The sequence below is a fragment of the Zootermopsis nevadensis genome, unplaced genomic scaffold (genome assembly GCF_977971745.1).
Source record: "Zootermopsis nevadensis isolate Lab colony 2312 unplaced genomic scaffold, Znev_1.0 Znev_ptg000031l, whole genome shotgun sequence".
In the NCBI taxonomy this organism is placed as follows: Eukaryota; Metazoa; Arthropoda; class Insecta; order Blattodea; family Termopsidae; genus Zootermopsis; species Zootermopsis nevadensis.
In genome coordinates, this window is record NW_028259163.1 from 6,813,485 (window position 1) to 6,835,472 (window position 21,988).

At 39.6% G+C, this 21,988-nt stretch overlaps 1 protein-coding gene across 2 annotated transcripts; it reads left to right on the forward strand.

Moving 5' to 3' along the window:
• Positions 1 to 3,723: 3,723 nt before the first annotated feature.
• LOC110837219 (kelch-like protein 10) lies at positions 3,724 to 17,652 on the forward strand. Of its 2 annotated transcripts, none has more exons than XM_087359276.1 (10): positions 3,724 to 3,940; positions 5,811 to 6,007; positions 7,999 to 8,247; positions 9,621 to 9,897; positions 11,582 to 11,818; positions 12,676 to 12,845; positions 13,345 to 13,514; positions 14,375 to 14,533; positions 15,495 to 15,702; positions 17,219 to 17,652. In XM_087359276.1, exons 2-10 carry the CDS (start codon positions 5,814 to 5,816, stop codon positions 17,304 to 17,306), a joined length of 1,752 nt encoding a protein of 583 aa, XP_087215402.1. In that variant the 5' UTR covers positions 3,724 to 3,940; positions 5,811 to 5,813; the 3' UTR covers positions 17,307 to 17,652. The 2 variants fall into 2 exon arrangements, with proteins under 2 accessions (XP_087215402.1, XP_087215401.1); XM_087359275.1 differs by lacking the exon at positions 3,724 to 3,940 and adding an exon at positions 4,249 to 4,434.
• Positions 17,653 to 21,988: the final 4,336 nt, after the last annotated feature.

Below are 21,988 nucleotides of genomic sequence, written 5' to 3' on the forward strand. Positions count from 1 at the left end.
AATTTCCAATTCACTACTTATCCACATGAGAATTTCTCAAATCTTGCAACAAGTCACATTCATCTAGTTTTAAAGCAAAACACTTAAACTTTGCAATCCATTCTCTCAACAAGTGTAAGAAACAGATGGAGGTGAAACTGCAGTGAGGTTCTGGACGTGTGCACTGAACATTCGCGTGAAGCAGAAACATGAGATTATTGTTGTTTTCTACGTTGGGAATTTGGATGTATACGTAAATTGCCTTTTTTATTTTTTGTTGAAAGTTCGCGAGGAGGGCGCTATGGAGAGAGAAATGATTAGGTGGGATATCCAATGCTGTGCTAATAGAACTTTGTTTGTTCTACTGTGCCAGGCGACTAGTAGGGTGTCACAATGGACTATTGAGAATATAAGTAACGAAGTAAGTGCGAAGTGGAATTAGGGTTGATTCACATTTATCAGTGGCATGTCAGTTCTGACTGTGCAGTTTCTGACATAGAATCATTCTCAGATGTATTTCAAATGGAACCATTCACACGTATCCAGCTCAGAGATGTCCAGTTACCATTGGTGTTGGTGCAGTGTTGCCTGGCATCACTGGCAACAGTATTTGACCATACTTAGCTGAACTGATAAGGTACAGGATATATGACTAGGCTTCAGTGTCAACGATTCCAACGATTTCAGTGTATTTTCAGTATTCATATGGAGAACTCCATAAAATTGAAGATGAATGATGAGAAACTGATAGAGTTTGTTAAATCACATATTAAACTGTGTTTTTTTGGTATCCAAAATATATGGCTACTGCATAAAGAGGCGGAATAACACGTGACAATTACAGAAATTTGTTAAAAAGAGTTACAAAAGACAGGATACTACTTAATTAGGCTACTTAGACGTCCCGTATTTCAGTGCCTTGAGCATCTGCGACTCCCATCTTTCGTTGGCTTTGATCTATTAGACAGTTGGTAGGACTCCTTGGACGAGAGATCGGCCCGAAGCAAGGCATCTACCTGTACAAAGACAGAAAAACGCGGACAGACATCCATGGCTTGAGTGGGATTCGAACCCAAGCGGCACAAGACCCACGCCTCAGATCGCGCGGCCTCTGTGACGGCGCGTTTCTTCAGATTAACGCAATAATTTCTGGCTAATAAACTTTAAAGGAAAAAGTTTTGTTGTGCTCGATTTAGTTTCATATTTCAAATACTCGATCCAATTTTGTTCAATCTTTGTGCGTAGTTTTGTGAGAATAAATTAAAACAAAGTTTATACAAGATGACGACCACAGCCGGTGTTGGGCGTCTTGAGCACTGGGATTCTGGGTTCGCATCCCACTCGCGTTTTTCAATCCTGTCTCGTGCAAGTGGACATCTGTCCCTTGTCAAAGGAATCCTGCCGAGTGGCTTCAAGGATTCGCACTTGCTTGTGAATTGGAACACGTCAGAATACGCGCACCGGAAAAACTGGAGAAGAGGAAAATTCCTGAAAGATACTGCGCCTATTAAATGCATTTTCCGTTTTCTGTAAGCAGCGCAGACGCAGTAATCTCGTGAAGTCTCTCCTCTGAGTGCACGTGTACCCTTCCGAAGTCGCATCACGAGTTCCTGATGCTTGAGGCGCCTGCAGCGAGCAAATTTCAAATTAAAACTGAATAGAAATTATTTGCCATCACAGACTTTGCTTCGAGTGGCAGAGAAACGGAGCAGAACTTCCAGCGAATGCGTCGTTAAATTTCTCATGCTGTTGGACATCTTCATTACCAGGAATGGTAAATCAGCTTAGAATTTAGTGACGGCTGGTGAACAATTTCAAGTTGTTAGACTGGAAATAAAAAATTTCTACTCATAAGGAAAGCTCGTGCAAAATTCCGGAATTAAATAATCTCATTCCTACAATCTATTCGATGCAGGTCCGAGACCGGTTGTCCTGACTGATGTTTCTCGTGGTTTTATTTATTTCTTTCAGGCACATTCTCTGACAGTACCGGAAACTAGGCCGTTATCCTTTCTTTCAACACATTTTACAATTTATTATTCATTACTCGTCCCATCATTCGACGTAATGCACTTTAAATTACAAACATCGTCGTTAAACAAGTCGTAAATAAAACATTCCAAGTTACAGACCGTAAGTGACGGAGTCGCAACGGCGTAACATTGTCTATTTTAATGATGATCTGCTGCGGTTTGGTCCCGTAGGGGCTGAAGATACGGCTATTAAGATTACCGCGTGTGTATTCCTCTTTTACAGGTCACGCAACACCAATTAATAACCTAGATCGAATTCAAGCAATTATCATTATAAGAGTATCAGAAATAAGAGCTTAATAAAATTCTGTGTTTGAATTCAATCCTGCTCCAAGTAAATCGCCAGTGCTCATCTGAACCCATACAAATGGAATCCCCATCCTCGCACTCTTTGAGCAAGAGACTTTGGATTCAATTTACGAAATTTACCACTGGTACATTTCCCGTTTTGACCGGCTTTAACAAGTCTATTGAAGTTTTGTAAAAAGTAAGACGTCGATATTTATCATTCAATTCGTCTCCCACGCAATGTTAGTTACTTTATGTATGATGTGATATTTTAGGTTCCATGGTTTTTTCGTAATTTTGGTGGCACTTTTCCTCTGGATACCGCGATATTTTGCGACTACGACGCACCGAATGACTTATGCAAATTCACAAAATGCAGACCGCAATGTAAAACTTGCATTGTTACTTATCATCTTCTCGTTACCTTGAACTTGAGGTCGCCGACAGGAAGTTTGGCGTTCGGAATTCCAAGAAACGCCACTTATTATTTCTTGTTCCGGATAGATGCTAAAACTTTTCCCTTCAGCAAACTTTGTTGAAGTCTAACTATTGGTTTTCTTGAGGTCTGCTCCTCCGACGCGAGGCTGCTACACATGCAGAGTATCTCCAGTGCCAACGCGGAGATACGACGGCCCGCCATGTCTCCTCGTCTGTGTGCTGGACTCCAGAGATCCAGATCCATTTTAATTTACTGCATTATTTATCAGCAGCATAAAATGCATCCCGCAGGCCGAATGTGGCCCCAGAAACATTTTTTCTGGTGCAGTGGTGACGGGGTTATCAGCCCCGTGGCCTTGATAAATTATTTTTAAAATTAATCAAGTAAAGTAAAACTCGACGTTATTTTAAAAAGGGCAACGAAATTGCAATTCTTTCTTATTCCTCTTGTCATTATTCTTAAATTTATTTCCTTCTGATAGAGAACACATTTAATATTATTTATTTACTCTTTACATTTATGACTGAATGTAACCAAATTATAAGTTACTCTAATTATCTTTGTTTTCACTTAAAATTGTTCGTTATCGGAAATTTCTACATCGTCTGTTCTTTTAAAATCACGTTTCGGAGGGTGGTCCGGTCTCCGTCTTCAGGTGAGAGGTGCCTACTCTGCTGGGTCCCTTAGATAAAGCTAGTCTCTGTCACTGAACAGACGACAGAAATATTCCTGATAACGAACAATTTTAAGTGTAAACTACCGTCGTTTAAACCAACAACAATGTAAGAAAAAGTATTTGAATTTCAAACCCACGCCTGCAATAATGTTGGTTCGGCATGCCATAAGGTCCTCTTCTCGTATGTTATACATGCAGTATAATAGCCTGAATGAACCGTATTGCACTCCATTCCTTTACCTAAGAAACTAATTGTTACGTCATCTGTTTAATCGGCATTTTTGTGTTACATTACTGCCGTCAACAATCCGCTTTCGTTAGTGTGGAAAGAGCTGAGCTGTGAATCGCTTGTAGAAGAAGTGCGTCGTAGAGAAGATAATTTTGTGCTCTTAAAAACTTCTTAGAATATCACAATTATTTATCTTATATAATTATTAAGAAATTTGTGATACTCCATTTTAGTTTTGATTAAATTGATAATTGCCCGTAGACATCGTGGTCTCTTACTATTGGACAAAGTTTGAGGTAAGGGATTCTTATTTATTATTATTGTTCATCACATTTACGTGTTTTCATCTGCATTTGTGAACTCGTATAAGAGAATTGGGATTGTCTTCTTTTGACGTAATTACGTCTATATGGAAGGGTAATTCGGCAAAAACAGCGTTAGGAAGATATGTAAGATCCATATCAACAATGTGTAAATATGGACCGACAATGGTCAGCTTGCGTGCATTGTTATGTTACCTAGGAAACGTCATGTTTACTCGGCATTGCTGTGTTACATTACTGCCGTCAACAATCCGCTTTCGTTATTGTGGAAAGAGCTGAGCTGTGAATCACTTGTAGAAGAAGTGCGTCGTAGAGCAGATAATTTTGTGCTCTTAAAACCTCTTAGAATATCACAATTATTTATCTTATATAATTATTAAGAAATCTGTGATACTCCATTTTAGTTTTGATTAAATTGATAATTGCCGGTGGACGTCGTGGTCTCTTAAAATTGATCAAAGTTTGAGGTAAGGAATTCCTATTTATTATTATTGTTGTTCATCACATTTAATGTTTTCATCTGCATTTGTGAAGTCGTGTAAGAGAATTAGGCTTGTCTTCTTTTTAAAACAATTTCAAGTAATATTAGATTGACTTTTGTTTGTTCACGGCATCATTGATAGTAAAATAATATTCCGATAGGCAATTAACATTTTACAATTTTAAAAGAATAAAACGTGTTTCTTAGCCCAGAAACTTTAAAAAAATATATTGATCTTAAGAAGTGGGGTTTATTTTCTGAATAATAATTCTAGCACTTCTCATCTGTTGATACATCGACATTATTAAAGCGTTTTAGGGATGAGTGAAGAATTTTTATTCCGGATCTAAAAGACTAATTATCGACGAATCTCCCTACATCAGCAGGTTAAATCCGGGGAATGCTTGCTATTATTGAGTGCAAAGTATTTATGTGTGCAAAACGTGGTCTTTCACTTTGAGGGAGGAACATAGACTGAGGGTCTCTGACAACAGAGTGATGAGGAAAATGTTTGGACTCAAAACGAGAGTGGGACAGATAAGAGAGAAAAATGCATGACGAGCTCCTCATCCGATGTTGTTAGGGAGGGAGTGGGCAGGGGAGGGAAGTTTACAATTTATTGGTTGGGAGGCCTAAAGGGAGGAGACCGCTGTGGAGACCTAGACGTAGATGGGAGGATAATATCAGGCGGGATCAATGGGAGATAGGTGTTGAAGGAGACTGGATTTTGTTGGTCTAGAGCAGGGTCTGGTGGAGGGTTTGTTTAGTTCGGTGTTGAAACTTCGTGTTCCGTAAGCCGTTTATGTAATTAGTTAGTTATATGTCACATTTACAGCTTTGTCATTTTGTGTTAGATCTCAACTTTCGTTCCTGTAACGAAGAAACAAACTGAGCCGAAGTCGTACTTGAGAATCTAACAGTAGCCCAGGTGATCAAATGTCTCGCCTTTTATAAAACATGAAGTTTCATGTTCGTGTTTCCAAGATCCCGCCTCAAAGCCACATCCACAAGTCACATTTTCATTCCCCACTTCTCAAAGATCCATTTTAATATTATCCCAGCATATTATCTCAAGTGACCTTTTCTTTTCAGGTCTTCCGATCAAAAAGTTGTACTTCTTGCCATGTGTACTACATGCCCCGCCCATCCCATCACCCTTGATCTGACAGCCTACAATTTATTAATTAGTGAAGTGATCTATAAAGCTCCATGTTACGCAATTTTCGAAATTCCCTTGTCAGTAACTCTTCCGCAGGACCAGATATTCTTCTCAATACCGTGTTCCCTCTCATTCTCTCTCATTTGATGTGCACACCCGTCAGTATGAAGAAAAACCTGTAACAGCGATCGACTGTTTTTCAGGAGATGGAGACAAACCAAAGTCTCTGCCGTTCTCAACATGGCGACAGGTGCACGTACACCGAAGGATTGGTCCTCCTGAAACAGGTGAAAGAGCTGAGAGAGAATAAACTCTTGTGTGACGCTGTGTTGAGGTTGAACGACGGTGGCGTCTTTCCAGTCCACAGAGTGATTCTGTCGATGCGTAGCGAATATTTCAGGTTTGTTTATGTAATGACGTGTTTGATTAACACGTGAAATAAGGACTTAATAGACCTCAATTCGTATGTGGAATGTTTTATCCCCTTTGATATTTGTCTTTTGTTATTTGTTCATTGTCATGAAATTTCACGGCGGTGAGAAAAAAGAAGAATGTCTTTTGGACGTTGCGCCGTAGAAACGAGTGGCATTTCAGACGTACTTACTGCCTTCTTCCTTGATGATGGAGGCAGTAAGCACCTCTGAAACGTCCGATAATTTCTACGAGACAACATCCCAGAAGACGTACGTGGTTTTTTGTACTAATTTGTAAGTGCGGTTATACCAATCTGACAGTCGATCGATCTGGAGGGAGAAATAGAATCCATTTCCAAAATCGTCCAGAAGGAAGTTGGTAATCACCTTCGTCACGCCATTGTCCGGAACATTGAAAGCAGCTGTGAGTTGCTCTGTCTGAAATATAATTAACTGTAACAAATGTCTTCGCGAGAAATTTTTCATTGGCAGGAGAAACTCGATTGATAATTTGTGCATACGTTAATTTGCTTGAGTTTTAAATAAAGATTTGGTGCGTTCTTGAAATGAGAAGTGAAAATGTTTTGACAGAACAAATTGATTTCATATTACGAACTGTTCTACCAAAGAAGCTAGTGAGGCTAATAGGAATGTGCTTAAATAAAACCTGTAGCAAAATTCGAGTAGGTAAATATGAATCTGAGACATTCTTCATCAAGAACAGTCTAAAACAAGGAGATGCTTTGTCTGCCTTGCTCTTTAACTTTGCGTTAGAATATGCTATCAGGAAAGTCCAAGATAGGCAGGAGGGTCTGCAATTGAATGGAACACATCAGCTATTGGCATTTGCTGAAAATGTTAATTTATTTGGGGGCGATATGAATACAATAAAGAGGAATGCAGAAGTTTTACTAGAGGTTAGTAGACAGGTGGGGCTGAAAGTAAATTCAGAAAAGAACTAAGTACATGTTAGGATCTCGTCATCAGAAGACAGGCGGGGAAAATTTTCTTAGGGTAGCTAATAAATCCTTTAAAAGGGTTACAAAGTTCAAATATCAGGGAACAATAACAAATCAAAATGATACTCATGAGGAAGTTAGAAGGAGATTAAATTCTGTAAATGCTTGCTACTTCTCAGTTCAAAATATTTTGTCTTCCCGTCTGATTTCTAAGAACATGAAAATTAAAGTATGCAAAACAATAATTTTGTCCGTTAGTTTGTATGGGTGCAAAACATGGTCTCTCACTCAGAGGGAGGGACACAGATTGCAGGTGTTTGAGAATCGGGTGTTGAGGAGGATATTTGGGCCTAAGAGAGAAGACGATGGGGCATGGAGAAAACTGCATAATGATGAGCTTAAAAATATGTACTCCTCCCCCAATATTGTCAGGGTGATTAAGTCGAGAAGAATGAGATGGGCTGGGCATGTAGCGCGCATGGATGGGACAAGAGATGTGCACCGGTTATTGGTTGGGAAGCCTGAGAGGAAGAGACCGCTGGGGAGACCTAGACGTAGAAGGGAGGATAATGTCAGGCGGGATCTATGGGAGATAGGAGTTGAAGGAAATTGGATTCTGTTGGCCCAGGACAGGGTCCGGTGGAGGGCTTTGGTTAATTCGGTGATTAACCTTCGGGTTCGGCAAGCCATCTAGTTACTTAGTTATTTAGTTATTACAAACTGTTCAATGCTTGCCATTTATCCCTGCATTTTTCACAGGTTATTTTCTGGTACTGACCTAAACGCTTCTTTGTGAGCATCCGATTTGTAAGTTATATTCTTTTAAGCCTACGCAAGCTCTTCACCCACTTGCAGTCAGTCTGGTCCCATTAGATCACATTCTGGGAGTTTTTGAAATCTTCAGATAACAATAATTCATCCACCACATTGACAGAAGGATACTTTTATTCAGCTACGTGGGTTATAAAACTTAAACTTTATGCGCTTGTCTTGTAATTTTCTGTTTCGTGATGTTTCAGGAACCTCTTCACAACACAGAAAACCAGTGAGGAGAGTGAGATTCTTCTCCACGGGGTCAGCTCAGACATGATGACCCAGATACTAGATTATGTTTATTTTCGCGAGGTGGACATCCGCTCCGACAACGCTCGTCAGCTGCTTGTGGTGGCTGAATACTTGTGTAATCCGGACGTGCCTAAACTCTGCTGCGACTTCCTCAAGGACGCGATGGACGTCGACAACTGTGTCGGCATCATGCAGTTCGCAAGGTAATTACTGTTCATTTGTCATTTGCTTTGACGCCAGTCTTCGTCGCTGGAGGGAATCACATTTACTCAAGAGAGCTGTCGATTGCCGAGTCGGAGATTAAAACCTCTGACTGAGGACGGCGAATTATAGTACGTTGGCAAGTTGCTATTAATGTGCCTATAATTTAAATTTTCTGATTTAACTGCATATATTTTGATCGTCATTATGACGAGCAGATGACTAATTTCACCATGTAGAAGGTGAATCCTGACCTATTTCATGGTCACGATTAAATTTGTCTTCTTCTCGAATTAATTTCAATCATTCTTTCTTTCTCTGCGACATTCCTTGCTGATTACATAATTCTCCCAAATATCAAAATCAACATTCAGCCCCACATTATCTGCATACAGCAAAACCTCTGTTAACCGAGCCTCGATTATCCAATTCCCGCATTAAGCTACCGAATTTCAACCAGATCGCTTGCGATTGGTTTCCACCGGCCAGATGTGTTAAAGCGATGTCCACGAGGTACAGATCATTGATGTAACCTCATATCCAGATTCTGCTGAGTATTATGAACACATCAGGACATTTAGAGAATTGGTTATTATCGGGCAAAGACGAAAAACAACCCGCTGGTTCCCGTAGGTGCTGAACACTTACTCCTTTTTGGTCAGGACAACATAGCAAGCAAATCAACCGACTTCGGCAGAATCTCACCAGAACCTCTATTTCATGCGATGAACAGAATGACTGTTAAATTTACTATTTTAGTACAGGGACTCCCTCGAACAGCGCTCACGAGTGACTTTTGCCGTCGGCTTGTGCGTGCGAAACTCCCGCATCATCGGCCGACGTGGAAAATCTGTATTCAGTCTGTACTTATTTGTTCAATTCCATAAAAACGTCCCCCTTTCCCTCGGTCATCTGACTTATCGATTTATTCGAACTGTGGTTCCCCCCACCTAGTCCGCTTAAACGAGGATTCACTGGATTAACACACACAGTTACCAAAACGTCGTTTCGCCAAGGTTAATGCCAGAATTAAAAATTCTACACTCCTCACCTCACTGCCTTCTTCACTTGCGTACGCCATGCCCTTATTTCAACCTGTAACCTTATCACGAGGACAAGCGGGCATAGCCTGGGAACCTTCAGAGCCTAAAACTTTCTATTTTCCTCCGGTTAAACGGAACGTATCTCATCGTTGCCTCTCCACGTGTCTGCTCTCAGTCTCACTCATTCGGGCTTCAAATGGTTACGGTAAAAACTGGAGGCGAATTACTGTGGTGTGCAAATGCTTGAGAATCCAGTTATTGCTGCAGTGTTTCAATGTGTCAGAGTTCGAAGGAGATCGATTCTGAGTCGGCTCTTACCCTCGCTGTCGCAGGTTGCACTTCTGCGCCGACCTTGAGACTCGTGCTCGTCGCTTCGTTCTGCTTAACTTCGTGGAAGTATCTCAGAAGAGCGAAGAACTGGTGGAACTGCCTCCAGAGGAGCTGCAAGCGATAATCGATAACGAGGAACTGGCCGTGGAGGACGAGAGAGTTGTGTGGGAGTGCATTCTCAGGTGGATCAACCACGACTCGGACAACAGGAAAGGTCATATCGCGGACCTTTTGAAGGGCGTCAGACTGGTACTACTGGACACAAAAGTTTTCAAGGAGGTCAGTATTGCCCCTGAAATCGTGGATGTCTATGGGAAGTAAAGCCCGCATTTTCAATTCCATATTCACACGTGTTCGTAACTAATTAATGCAAATCGGGAGTCTATTTCTTCGTCACGTGTAAGCCCGTCTGTCTGTCAGTCGGCAGTTCCAGCTGGAGAACGTCTGAACAGATGTTCATTAGATTTAATGCTGGTGAGCTTTAACAGAATCTGTTGACATATTAAAATTCTAGTTAGAATCCTACAAAAACAACGTGAAAAGTGAACAATATTTTCAATGCCTTATTCCGTGCAAAATTTGCTGCGTAAGAAATCCCCAGATTCCCTTAGTTACCATGGTTACAGTAACTGCCTGTGCAATGCCGCTGATAACACGCTCGTATGTGTGTGTATGTGCGAAACAAACATTTGATCAGCATCTTATGCAGGTATGTGGTTAAAGTTAATAATCGCCTTTTATTCATCGTCTGTAAGTTTGACAGTCCGTCGGCTCTACAAACTTTTATTAGAGTCTCAGCGTTTATTAAGATCCATCACGTGTTTCAGTTCAGTTACAGCATTCCACCGTTAACTAAATTAGAACGTCCACTTAGCTTGAATAGGAAAATCCTCCAACTGATAAATCACGTCTTCTGGCTCAGCGTTCTACTTAACCAAAGATCCTACTGCCATAAGAAGCTTATCGCAGCTGCTATAATAATTTCACGCATCTCCGACGATATATATAGTCAACCCGAGAACTGTTAGTATGACAATCTTCAGCTGATTGACCACATAGGGACAACAGATATCGGAAAATTGCAGCAAGAATGCTTCGTTCTACCTCCGAGAATAAATTACCCCAGGGGCTTCAAATTCATAGACAACTTTAACATTCTAATATTTTAACCGTAATTTCACGAACCAACCTTACAACTTATGATATTACTTCTTACATTTCACCATGCGCTTTAACCCGAGAGAAAAAATGTTTCTATTCCACGTCAAATGCCCTGTGCGTTCAGCCTCTCACCTCTTACTAATATATGGAAACAATCGCACGGATTCATGAAAATGTTATCTTCGTCAAATGTCTTTACACCTTATCATTCGTATCTACTATTTTCGAACACTTAAAGAGAAAAACCTGATAATGACCAATTAAGGTCGAAACATGCAATGGCTCTTAATAGACATCGAGCCCATAACCACACGCTGTTGTGATGACGGGCCTTCAAACCAACCATCAACATTCAGCAGGTTGCCTCCCTTGAAACTCGAAGCAACTAACTGACATAATTTCCTTTCGATGTTACGTAATTTTGACGACTAATTAAAGTTATCGAATCAAAAAGAATGTGGTTATCGCAGTGCTCATCTCGCACGGGAGAGACGAGAAATAAATTACAATTTTTGAATGTAACTCATAATGCAACCCTTACTGAAGTATTTAACTTTCGGTTGAAACACATTTCAATAGTTTTCTCTAAGATTGATTTAAACTTGACTTCGCTTCTCTCAACAACCTGTGTTTTTATTAAGAGCGTCGTTAAATAAACCAACAAACATAATTTTCTTTATATACCATAGTCAATTTCGGTGAGTTCCCAAACAAATTATTTGTGAATTTCTTATCTCCTCTGCATTGGAACATGACATCACTTCCTAAGAGTTCATAAGGTCCACATTGTACTGTTCAACAGGTGTCAAAGCACCCTTACGTGACTGAAAACGAGGCGTGCAAACCCTTGATCTTGGAGACGCTCAAATTCCTGGACGACATAGAAAGTTTGACGAAGGAAGACAAGGAATTCGTGACACGAAGGATTGCCCAACCGCGAATCCCACAGGACATTCTGTTTGCTATTGGCGGGTATCGCGACGGAAGGCCGTCAGATGTGATGGAAACGTACGACGCACGAGCAGACCGGTGGAGTTTGGTGAGTTGCACGCATTTCTACTTTAACTGTGCCTCGTGAAATGACGCCTACGAGAAAAAGTACTTTTCCTCCTTTTTGCTTGCTTTTACTAGGTAAGTGTTTATTTAAGCTTAATCACGAGCACCTCGTCGCCTCTTTAGTTCGTGTTCGTTTATTTCTATTGCAGTGAACCCTTTTTTAAGTTATGCTCCAAAGACGTGAATTAAAAAGAATAAATACATAAATTACACAACTGCTGAGTCTCACGTACAAAGTAAGTTCTAATAGGAATCGACCAAGGATGTGAAGTTTTTCTAAATACCATTTACAATAAGTTTCCTACTTCAACTGTCATGGCTACCTGTCTGCTGATTTTCGACATGGAACGAAGTCATCGTTGATCGTCAGTTGATTTCAACGTAATAAAAGAAGCACTGATCAGTGTCGATGCTGGCCATCTGCGTGGTAACGCCTCGTGAATTAGAAGGCTGACACACTGTTTGGGGTAGGGTGGGGGACGTACTGCCTCCAGATTTGCGTCGAATACCCCAAAACACCAAAATCTGTCTTTTCCATCGTACGAACCTGAAATGTCAGCTGTTGATCACAAATTAATTCTACATTTGTCTGTCGTATTTGATGAGGGCACTGGTAATGTTTGAGCTTCTCTTCGGGTCTTTCTGTATCCTCCGTCTCTCATAATTCCACAATTACTCCAAGTTCGTTTCTCGCGGTCTTTGTCGAGTGCCACCAACCGCGGTGTAGCAATTTCGGTCCACTGTTGGGGGTTGCACCTCTGCTCCGGTGGTTGGTCGCTTGGACTCTAGTGACTCTAGTGACCCAAAGAAACGTAAAACCATAACCTGTCGTTCCTGCAGGTGGAGGGTATCGAGTCGATCGGTCCTCGAATGAACCATGGCACGGCAGTGGTCGATTTCGACATTTACGTCATCGGTGGCCACGACGACAGGAAAGACTTAGTCTCATGTCTCTGCTTCAACGTTGTTACGAAGACATGTCGCGAGGTGGCGCCTATGAATGAATGCAGGTAAGATGCAGATCGGTAACTAAGGAACTCCTAGGAATAAATTCCTTCTTCAAAAGCTGATAGTCGCTCTGTTAGTCAAAATACAAATGTTGTTGTACCACTCAAATACAGGAGTATCGTGCAAAGTGTGAATAGGTAGGAGGACTTTTGTTACAAAGTTGGTTTTAAGAATACGATTGGCTTGTTAATTCGTTTGAATTATGATTTAACAATGACGAGCGAACAAGTGCGTTCTGCGAGAGGAAATGCATCTCCATCAGCAGTAAATGAGCATATGTAAGATTTCAGGTTTTCACAGCGGTGAGTATTAAGATTTCCGTCTTCTGGGTTGTTACGCCGTGTAGTCTGGTCGATGCATATGAACATTCATCGCCCTGATGATGGAGGCAGTATGACCTCTGAAACGTTGGTTAGCATCGACCAGACTACACGGCGCAAGAACCCAGAAGACGGAAATCTTCAAATAAGCATAGCTGAGCGTGAACATTTTTCGTTTCAGATATAATTTAATGGTGGCAGTTCTGCGAGGTGCAGTGTACGCCATGGGCGGTTACAATTGTTATGATTATCACGGAACGGCCGAAAAATACGACTGCAAGACAAACCAGTGGTCGTGGATCGCTCCCATGAACACAGGGCGATCCAACGCAGATGTGGATGTGCTGAATGGTACGTAAATGCCGTGAAACAGAAATGTGTGACTTAGTGCAGAAGGCGAGGCGTCTGTCTGTCTGTCCGTGTGTGAGAACGCAAGGACGGTTGAAAGAATCGCGGGATTTGAGGTTCTCACGGTGGAAAGTATAAAGATGGCTGTCGTTTCGCTTCAGCCGACGTTTCGGACGAACTTTACGCCTTCATCATCAAGGCATTCCTCTTCAACTTGATCATAGTTTCCCCCACTCCATTAACCCAAAATCCTTTAATAACCAATTCTTTTATCCGTGCTATGTACTACGTTATTTCACAGACTGCAACTGCTTGAAGTTCTGAGTGCGTGATGGTTTCTTCTGCTCTTGTAAGCTGTCCCTCGCCATGGTCTTCTGCCTTTTTAGTGTAAACTAGGATTAAGTGTAAACAACCACCAAACTATCAAACTGGCTCTCAAATAACATAGATTTAATATGTTTTTAAGACAGTTAATAATCTCTTGTTAATAGCCTATTATATTATAAATGTAGAGCAAATTTTGGCAGCTCGTACCGTACATCTAAGGTACCGATTTAAATAAAATTCGTTTCACAGAAGATGTATTAAAAACTTACCATCATTTCCATTATGCATTAATTTAAGCACTTTGTGCTGTTTATATTAAATTTTATCAGTTAAACTCATTTCCTTTGACACGCTGATTTTCTGCATTCGAAACAAAGAAACAGATGAACAGAGACATCCGTGTCTGTGCAGTTTCTGTGACTCGAAGGGGTACATTAAACACAATATCATTACTCTATTTACAAATTTAAGTAGGGATTGTCCCATGACTGTGCTCTGCATAGACCACTTTAATTATAGCTAATTTGTTTTTACAGACAAAATATACGTCGCTGGTGGATTTGATGCTGATACAGTCCTAAACTCGGTGGAAGTTTATGACCCGGACACCGACCAGTGGACGTTCGTTGCACCAATGCTTTCTGGACGTGCCAATTTTTCTTGCGTCGAGTTCCACGGCTGTCTGTACGCCCTAGGTGAGAACTCTGGACATTCTGAATGATGCTTCTCTATCCTTCTTACAGAAATCGCTATTGTGAAATGTTTTCCTGGTTTTATTTTTGTGTGACTGAGATTTTATGAACAGCATTTTTCTCCTGTCATTACAGATTTAGTTTGTCAGTAATTTTAACCTCGATTCGTGGTTTCGATTAAATTCTCCACAAAGAACACTTAACTAACTAACTAACTAACAATGCATAATCGCTTGTGTTATCTCAAGTAACGTATGCCTCATTTTTCACACAGTCCCAGTTTTGAAGGTAAATATTTTGTTCTTTTAGCAAGGAGATTTCAGTTTGCTGCGCTGTTATCCCCAAAAAGCCTATGGTTTAAAGCAGTCCCTTCACAGTCTTTGCTTTTCGTCACTTGCTTGTGTATCGCCGTTTTGAACAGTGGATCTTGTGTTGATATTTAAGGATACTTTCGCACGTAGTTTCATGAAGCAGAAAACAGATGTCAGGCGAAATTGCCTGATGCTACAAGTACGAAAATAATATTTAATTTAAAAAGGAAATGAATTTTTCTTCGTTGCATTTCACTCGTTCGTTCCGTTTATGGAATTACAAATTTTAAGAGCGCAACTGCCGTTGGGTAAGACGGGCGGAGTGTGAGGCATTGAACTTACGAGAAATAAAAACATCTAGAAAGTTATAATTATTAATGTTGAAGGTAAGATATCACTTGTGATACATAGCCTTAAAAGGAAGGAGAATATTAAAATATTTTTAAGGATCTAGAATATGTCAGAAGAGGTCAACTACCGACATTTGTGAATAAGGTAATGAAACTTGTGGCTCTATAAAGTTCAAATATTTCGTGGCCATGTCACGGACTAATACATATGAAGAAGGTTCCCGCTGAATGTGGTTAGAATAAGTTCCCTTTGGCAGCTTTCTTTATATGCTCTGACCTATTACGGAATTTGTGTGTGTGCAGGAGGACGCAACAGGACATCAGACGCGCTCTCTACTGAAAAGTACGAACCTGCAGAAGACACGTGGACCGAAATCCCTGGCATGAACGTCTATTCAGATTATTTAAATGCAGAAGTGATCGACGACACGATCTTTGTCATTAGTAGATATTTTGACAAGGACCACTTCGAATCCCGCGTCGCATGTTTCAATGACAAGAAAAATCGATGGTTTGTTCTTTTTTTATTGTTCAGGACTGTACAATCACAAACTGTTACTTTCGAAAAGCTCTAGGATGTGAATCATTTCCTGTCAAGATAACCGCGATCTTGCGGATGCTGCGCCGTGTAGTGACGTAGAAACTGACCGACGTTTCAGAGGTTCTTACTGCTAATCAGGGACTTGAATACACCCGCGAAAAATGGGTGTGAGGAAGGGGGTAGAACGAACGCAGGTAGGGCGATGTTGCGGTCAAGTTGGATCGTTAAAGCAGAGGGCGAATGACTAGGAAATGCTAATCAGACGTCAACTGTAACTACGTTAATAAGAAGCTCTTTGACTAAGTTTCTTTGATCAGAGGTAATCTCTTGGGCAGGAAGTGTCTGGCGTTCAGCACATCAGCATCGCCATAATCTTCAGCTTTCATCAAAGTGTTAGGTTAGTTTTAGGTTTAACGACGCCTATCCGTCTCCTGTTCCCATTTCTGATGGATTTTATTTTAAAATGGTTTTCTCTTGCCGTGTTTGACCATGCAATTACCTGCAATCTGTTGACGGAGTTGGTTAGGAGCTCCGAAAACATCCCAGAAGACAGATTTATTCATATTTGTTTGTGCAAGAGCCAGAAGTCCATCAGAAATTCATTCGATTTTGGTTTTTGTCTGTTTTACGTCCAGCATAACCTCTCCAGAACTACTTTTGATGGGAATTTTTTTTGGAAAATATATTGCTAAAAGGGGGAAATATTGTCATGGGCACATATCTCTAACAAGACACGCTTAACTCTCCAAAGAAAGCGTGTGATTAAATTTATTTTTCTGACCGAAGTCAATGGCTTAATGAAGTGTAAGATACTTAGCTAGTGCGGAACTCAAGTCATTTGACATCGTTTTAAAATAGTCATAACATCTCCCTCCACTCTGATGTAATGAAATGTATTACGTTATAATAGCGCGTTGGCCGGGGTTCTATGTGCATGAGTGAAAGAAATATCACGTGGGAACTGCTCTGAAATATGGTGTGGCAATCGTCCATCGAATTCCGATTGGGGAAATTTTGTTAAGGTTGTCAGGAAACAAATTATAAGCAACGACATTTCGGTGGAAGCCTGTGCCCTTAGCTTCAAGCAGTTTTCCATTCAACTCAAAGACAGAGCCAGCCCATAAGACATGATATTTATAGGTCAACACATTTAACGACTCGCAAAGATAATTCTTTTATACTTATTCTACACCGAAATCTCTGATATTTTAGAACCCCAGAAGAAAAGGTGTATATATTTTTAAGAAAATGGTTAATTTTTTTACATAATTGCACTTACTTTTAACTTACATTTCCATTAAATTTCAATTAAACAAATTATTTATGTCAGAAGATGTATTCCTTCATGAGTTACATCATCGCATGTAGAGCTACATATTTTCTGTAACTGTGTCCGCGAAATGTGATAAAAATTGTCTTGAGTGTAGATAATACTGATGGACAATGAAAGAGGGTTTGTTTTCACTTTTAATATCTCAAATTGCAGGTACGTGGTGGCAAACATGAATGTTAGTAGATCCTTTCTGTCGACTTGTGTCATCAAGAACCTACCGAATGCAAGAGATTATGCCTAAAAACACCAAGACAAATTGATGAAGGAGAAATTCAAAAAGATGATGGCGGAGTAACGTAAAAAATTGTTGGTTTGGGTAAAAATCAGGCAACTCTCGTTTTACGATCGAGTTCCGTTCCAAGACGTTGTTCGTTATAAGTTTTTGTTCGTTATATGTATCTTGCATTCCTGAGCTTTTACGATACATATCGTATACGTTAGCAGCCATTAAAAAGCATTAAAAGCATGTACTAATTAACATATAATAATTTTCTGATATTATTGTAATAAATACATGTTTAAAGTTTCTTTACTTACATTTTACAATCATGTTCACTATACGTTTGGCATTTCGTTTTATAAGGAACTCTATCTACTGGCTACTTTAAGAAATTTTGAATGATTTGTGACATTCGTTATAGCGAACGTTCGTAAACCGAGAGTTACCTGTAGTTTGCAGTTGATTAAACCACGACGAACACATTAATTTTAATTAAGTACCATACGAATCTAATGTAGAAAACTGGGAATTGATGTAGGAGTTATAAAAGAAAATAAAAAAAAAAGAAATAATTTTGCAGCAAAGAAGGAAAAATTATTTCTCCTCGTTGTTTTGTGTTCAAGAAGTCTTATTGAAATTAATTATTTTACAGACGTTTAATTTTATCTAAAATATTACCATCCATCAAGACACAGCAGTTTCACCTTGCGTCTTGTATTAAATAAATCCACTTGTGGCGACATGTTTCGAGTTACGAAACCGTCTTTACGGTATCAGGGGAAGATTAAATGTTGTTACTTTATGAACATCATTTACAAAAACATTATTATGAAGGCAGCACACTGAGAATTGTTTTACTGATTTCTGACCTACGTGTAATATTTAAAAAATTGCAAAATTAAATTTGGCTGAGATGTCCTAATATACCGGGTAATTATGCCATGTCCCTGGGGAAGTACCAACTTTTTCAAATGTCGAAAGAACTCAAGCTGTGATATGAAGTAATTTCCGGTATGAAGTGAAACGTGAAACGCCGAGAAGAGGTTCAGGTGTAGTGATCAAACTTGGGGGGGTGTCTTCCTTGCGTCGGGTAGTGATGTGGCTGGAATAGTAACTAGCCAGTCAGGTCCATGCCGCCATGATTCTAATGAACACAAGCCGTCTGCCTGAAGTCCTCGAGAAAGATCATCTGCAGGATTACTCATTCCTGGCCAATGTCCCATTTGACTAGGCGTGGTGTAGCTCAAAATTTCTGTAACTCGATTGCAAAAATGCCACTCATTTACTCCAAAATCTGGGGTAATTACAAATACTTATGAATTGATCACAGAGATAATACTAAGAGAATTAAAATCTACAAAATGAAAGCATTCTCCTTTGTCACAATTTTCAATTATCAGCTGATCACAACATTACTATTTATTTTATATTACATAAGATTTTTGTTCATTTCATTATGTTTGTTTATAGAGAGAGATGCCCGTTATAGTAAATGGAAAATGGCTGTGAAAAGAAGTCTTCGTTGGGCTACTGCCAAAAAGTCTCTTGCAATAACAGGTAATAATACTATTACTACTGCATAACAGTTATGTTGCTTTATAGATCCTTTAAATCTGAATAGTCCTTCCAGAGTAGCATGTCTCTATATGGAACTGTAAGTCTGTACATCAGAATGCATATTTACAAGCATTATTAGCTGGGCAAGTTAAACCTTTTTGTGATGTCCTAATTTTTCCAGGAGACATGGATCTCTTGTCTCTGTTTGCTCGTCTGCAACCACTTGGTCTCCCAATGAGTACAGTACGCAGGATACAGGAGATCATGTCCAGCACTTCGCATAACACATGATCATGTATAAAACTGGTGCAGCACATATTAGGATAAGTGCAGACTAGTGGGCATGTTTTTATGTGCCCTTGCAGGGGCAAAATGTGTTATGTCTCTTATAAGTGTTTCCTTGTTTTTAAAATGAGTTAGGAGAACCCATAATCTGGAGATCAGTAGCAGACATACAGATGCTGGGATGGTGACACTTTTAAAATGTATGTGATGATTCATCTATAATACAAGCATTTTTGTGACTACTTTCATGTCTTCATATATTTATAATAATTAACAGTGAAGACTGATTGAAATGATTTGGGATGCAATTTGCGCTTCACTTTTTATTCCACGGGCTAGCTTAAACACCCAGAATTAACTGCCTGCTGCGTCCGGGATCCTTTCAGAGTAATGTAGTGTAGTGAGGCCGAGGTCATTGGATTATTGCTAGGCCTTTCTGTAAAGCATGAGTGCCTTGAATAATTATATATATCTTCATGATGTGGTGCTTAAAGAACACCGGAGTCAAATTTTCCTTAGAAAATTACTTACTGATTGGCAAACAATTAATTTAGCTAAAGTTAGAAGTTTTTAAGATAGTTTTGTGTTGTAGCAAGATTGAAAAGAAACAATTATTTGAGTATACTGACATTCCAGAGGTGTTTTTTATTCCACGTAAGTAGATTGTTCTTGCACAAATGTCATCTAAGGTCTTTTCACCTTAAACCATTCTTGCACTAATATTATCACAGGCTGTTGTGATTTATAACATTCTTGTATTAATTTGACCTGATGCCGTTGTTGCACAACAGTTGAACTTGACCCAAGACCTGCTTTCCACATGGTTGGGGAAATGTAACCAACCAAACAAGTTTTATTGAGTATGAACCTTATTAAATTTATTTTATGTACATAATGTCCACAAATGAAAATTTTACTTTCGAAACTTTTTTCAGTAATTTCGGAAAAAAATTATTTTGTGCGCTTTTCAGACAATTTCAAGAATTTTTTTATTTTTAAAATATTTTGAAAAATTTGATTTTTTTTAAATTTTCACTGCTAGATTCATACAAGAACCGGTCTCTGCCTCACACGGTCTCTGCCAGACTCCGCATATCTTAGAGGTTAGGTTAGGTTGGGTTAGGTAATGTTAGAATAGAGACTGTCTTACAGAGACCGGACCTTACTGAGACAAGGTCCTTCAGGGAAGGTTACGTCAAAGACCGGATGATGAAGAGCATTATGCTGACAGCGATCGGGTGGGAAGAATTTTTGAAAAAAAAAATTGAAATTTTTCCAAATTTTCTAAAACCAAAAAATTATGGAAATTGTCCAAAAAGCGCACAAAATAAAAAAATTGAAAATTTTACCTTCAATTTTTTTAAAAAAATTCGAAAATATTTGGTTTTGTGCGCTCTTCAGACAATTTCAAGCATTTTTTTACTTTTTTGAAAAATTTGATTTTTTTTAAAAAATGCTCAGTGCTAGATCCATGGAAGAACCGGTCTCTGCCAAACCCGATCTAACAGAGGCACGCTCTGTCTCACCCGATCTGTGCTTCAACCGGTCTCCGTCAGATACGATCTCTGCCTCACACGGTCTCTGCCAGACTCCGCATGTCTCAGAGGTTAGGTTAGGTTGGGTTAGGTTACGTTAGGTTAGGTCAAGTTAGGCGAGTGACTGTCATACAGAGATCGGAACTTATTGAGACAGGTTCCTTCATAGGTTACGTCAAAGACAGGATGATGCAGAGCACTATGCTGGCAGCGATCAGGTGGGGAGAATTTTTGAAACAAATTTTGAAATTATTCCAAATTTTCAAAAATTCAAAAAATGCTGGAAATTGTCCAACAAGCTCACAAAACCAAAAATATTTGGAAAATTTTACCTTCAAAACTTTTTCAAATATTTCTAAATGTTTTGGTTTCTTGCGCTTTTCAGACAATTTCCAGAGTTTTTTTATTTTTCAAAAATTTTGAAAACTTGATTTTTTTTTTAAATTTTCACTGCTATCCAAACAAGAACCGATCACTGTCAAACCCGATCTAACATTGGCATGCTGTCTCACGCAATCTGTTCTTCAACCTGTCTCCGTCAGATGAGTTCTCTGCCTCACACGGTCTTTGCCAGACTCCTCATGTCTCAGAGGTTAGGTTAGTTTGGGTTAGGTAAAGTTAGGCCCGAGATAGTCATACAGAGACCGGACCTTACTGAGACAGGGTCCTTCAGAGAAGGTTACGTCAAAGACCAAATCATGCAGAGCACAATGCCTACAGCGATCGTGTATTTTGTCAAGTCTTGTCAATTAAGTTCTGGAAGTACCTGGACTTCCCCGTGGAGCGGTCTGTGGTCCAGGCACTCTCCTCCTCTTGTATTAGATCCGGAACCAAGGTAAGTCTGAAATTTCAATTAGAAAATTCTGAACCACAAGAACTGAGAATAAAACTGTTCAGAATAGAAAGGTTCAGAAAGTAAAAGAATAAATTTTTATTCCATTTCCATTTTGTCCACTGTTTTTGCACTGTTTACCATGCAGTCACTCTTGTCTGCATACCCCATGCATCTATTAGTCTTGTACAATGGATGGTTTCAGTGAATTTCCATGCTCATCACAGAAATTACCTTCTGCTGGAGGATGACACATATATGTCAGTATGTTTATGTTTTGTCTTTCTATTCTGTGGCTGTCAAGTCAACCTTGACCCCAGTCTTTATGTCACCCCATTTCAGTATGAGTTTCCTTCCAGAGCCACTAGGCATTTCTTTTAAATTTGGTCCGACAGTATGACAGCAATTTATGGCCTTTGTATGAAAATTGTCAAATAATTCAGAAGAGAAATCATCGTCAATGTAGAGTTTATGTCCCAAAACAGAAATGATAT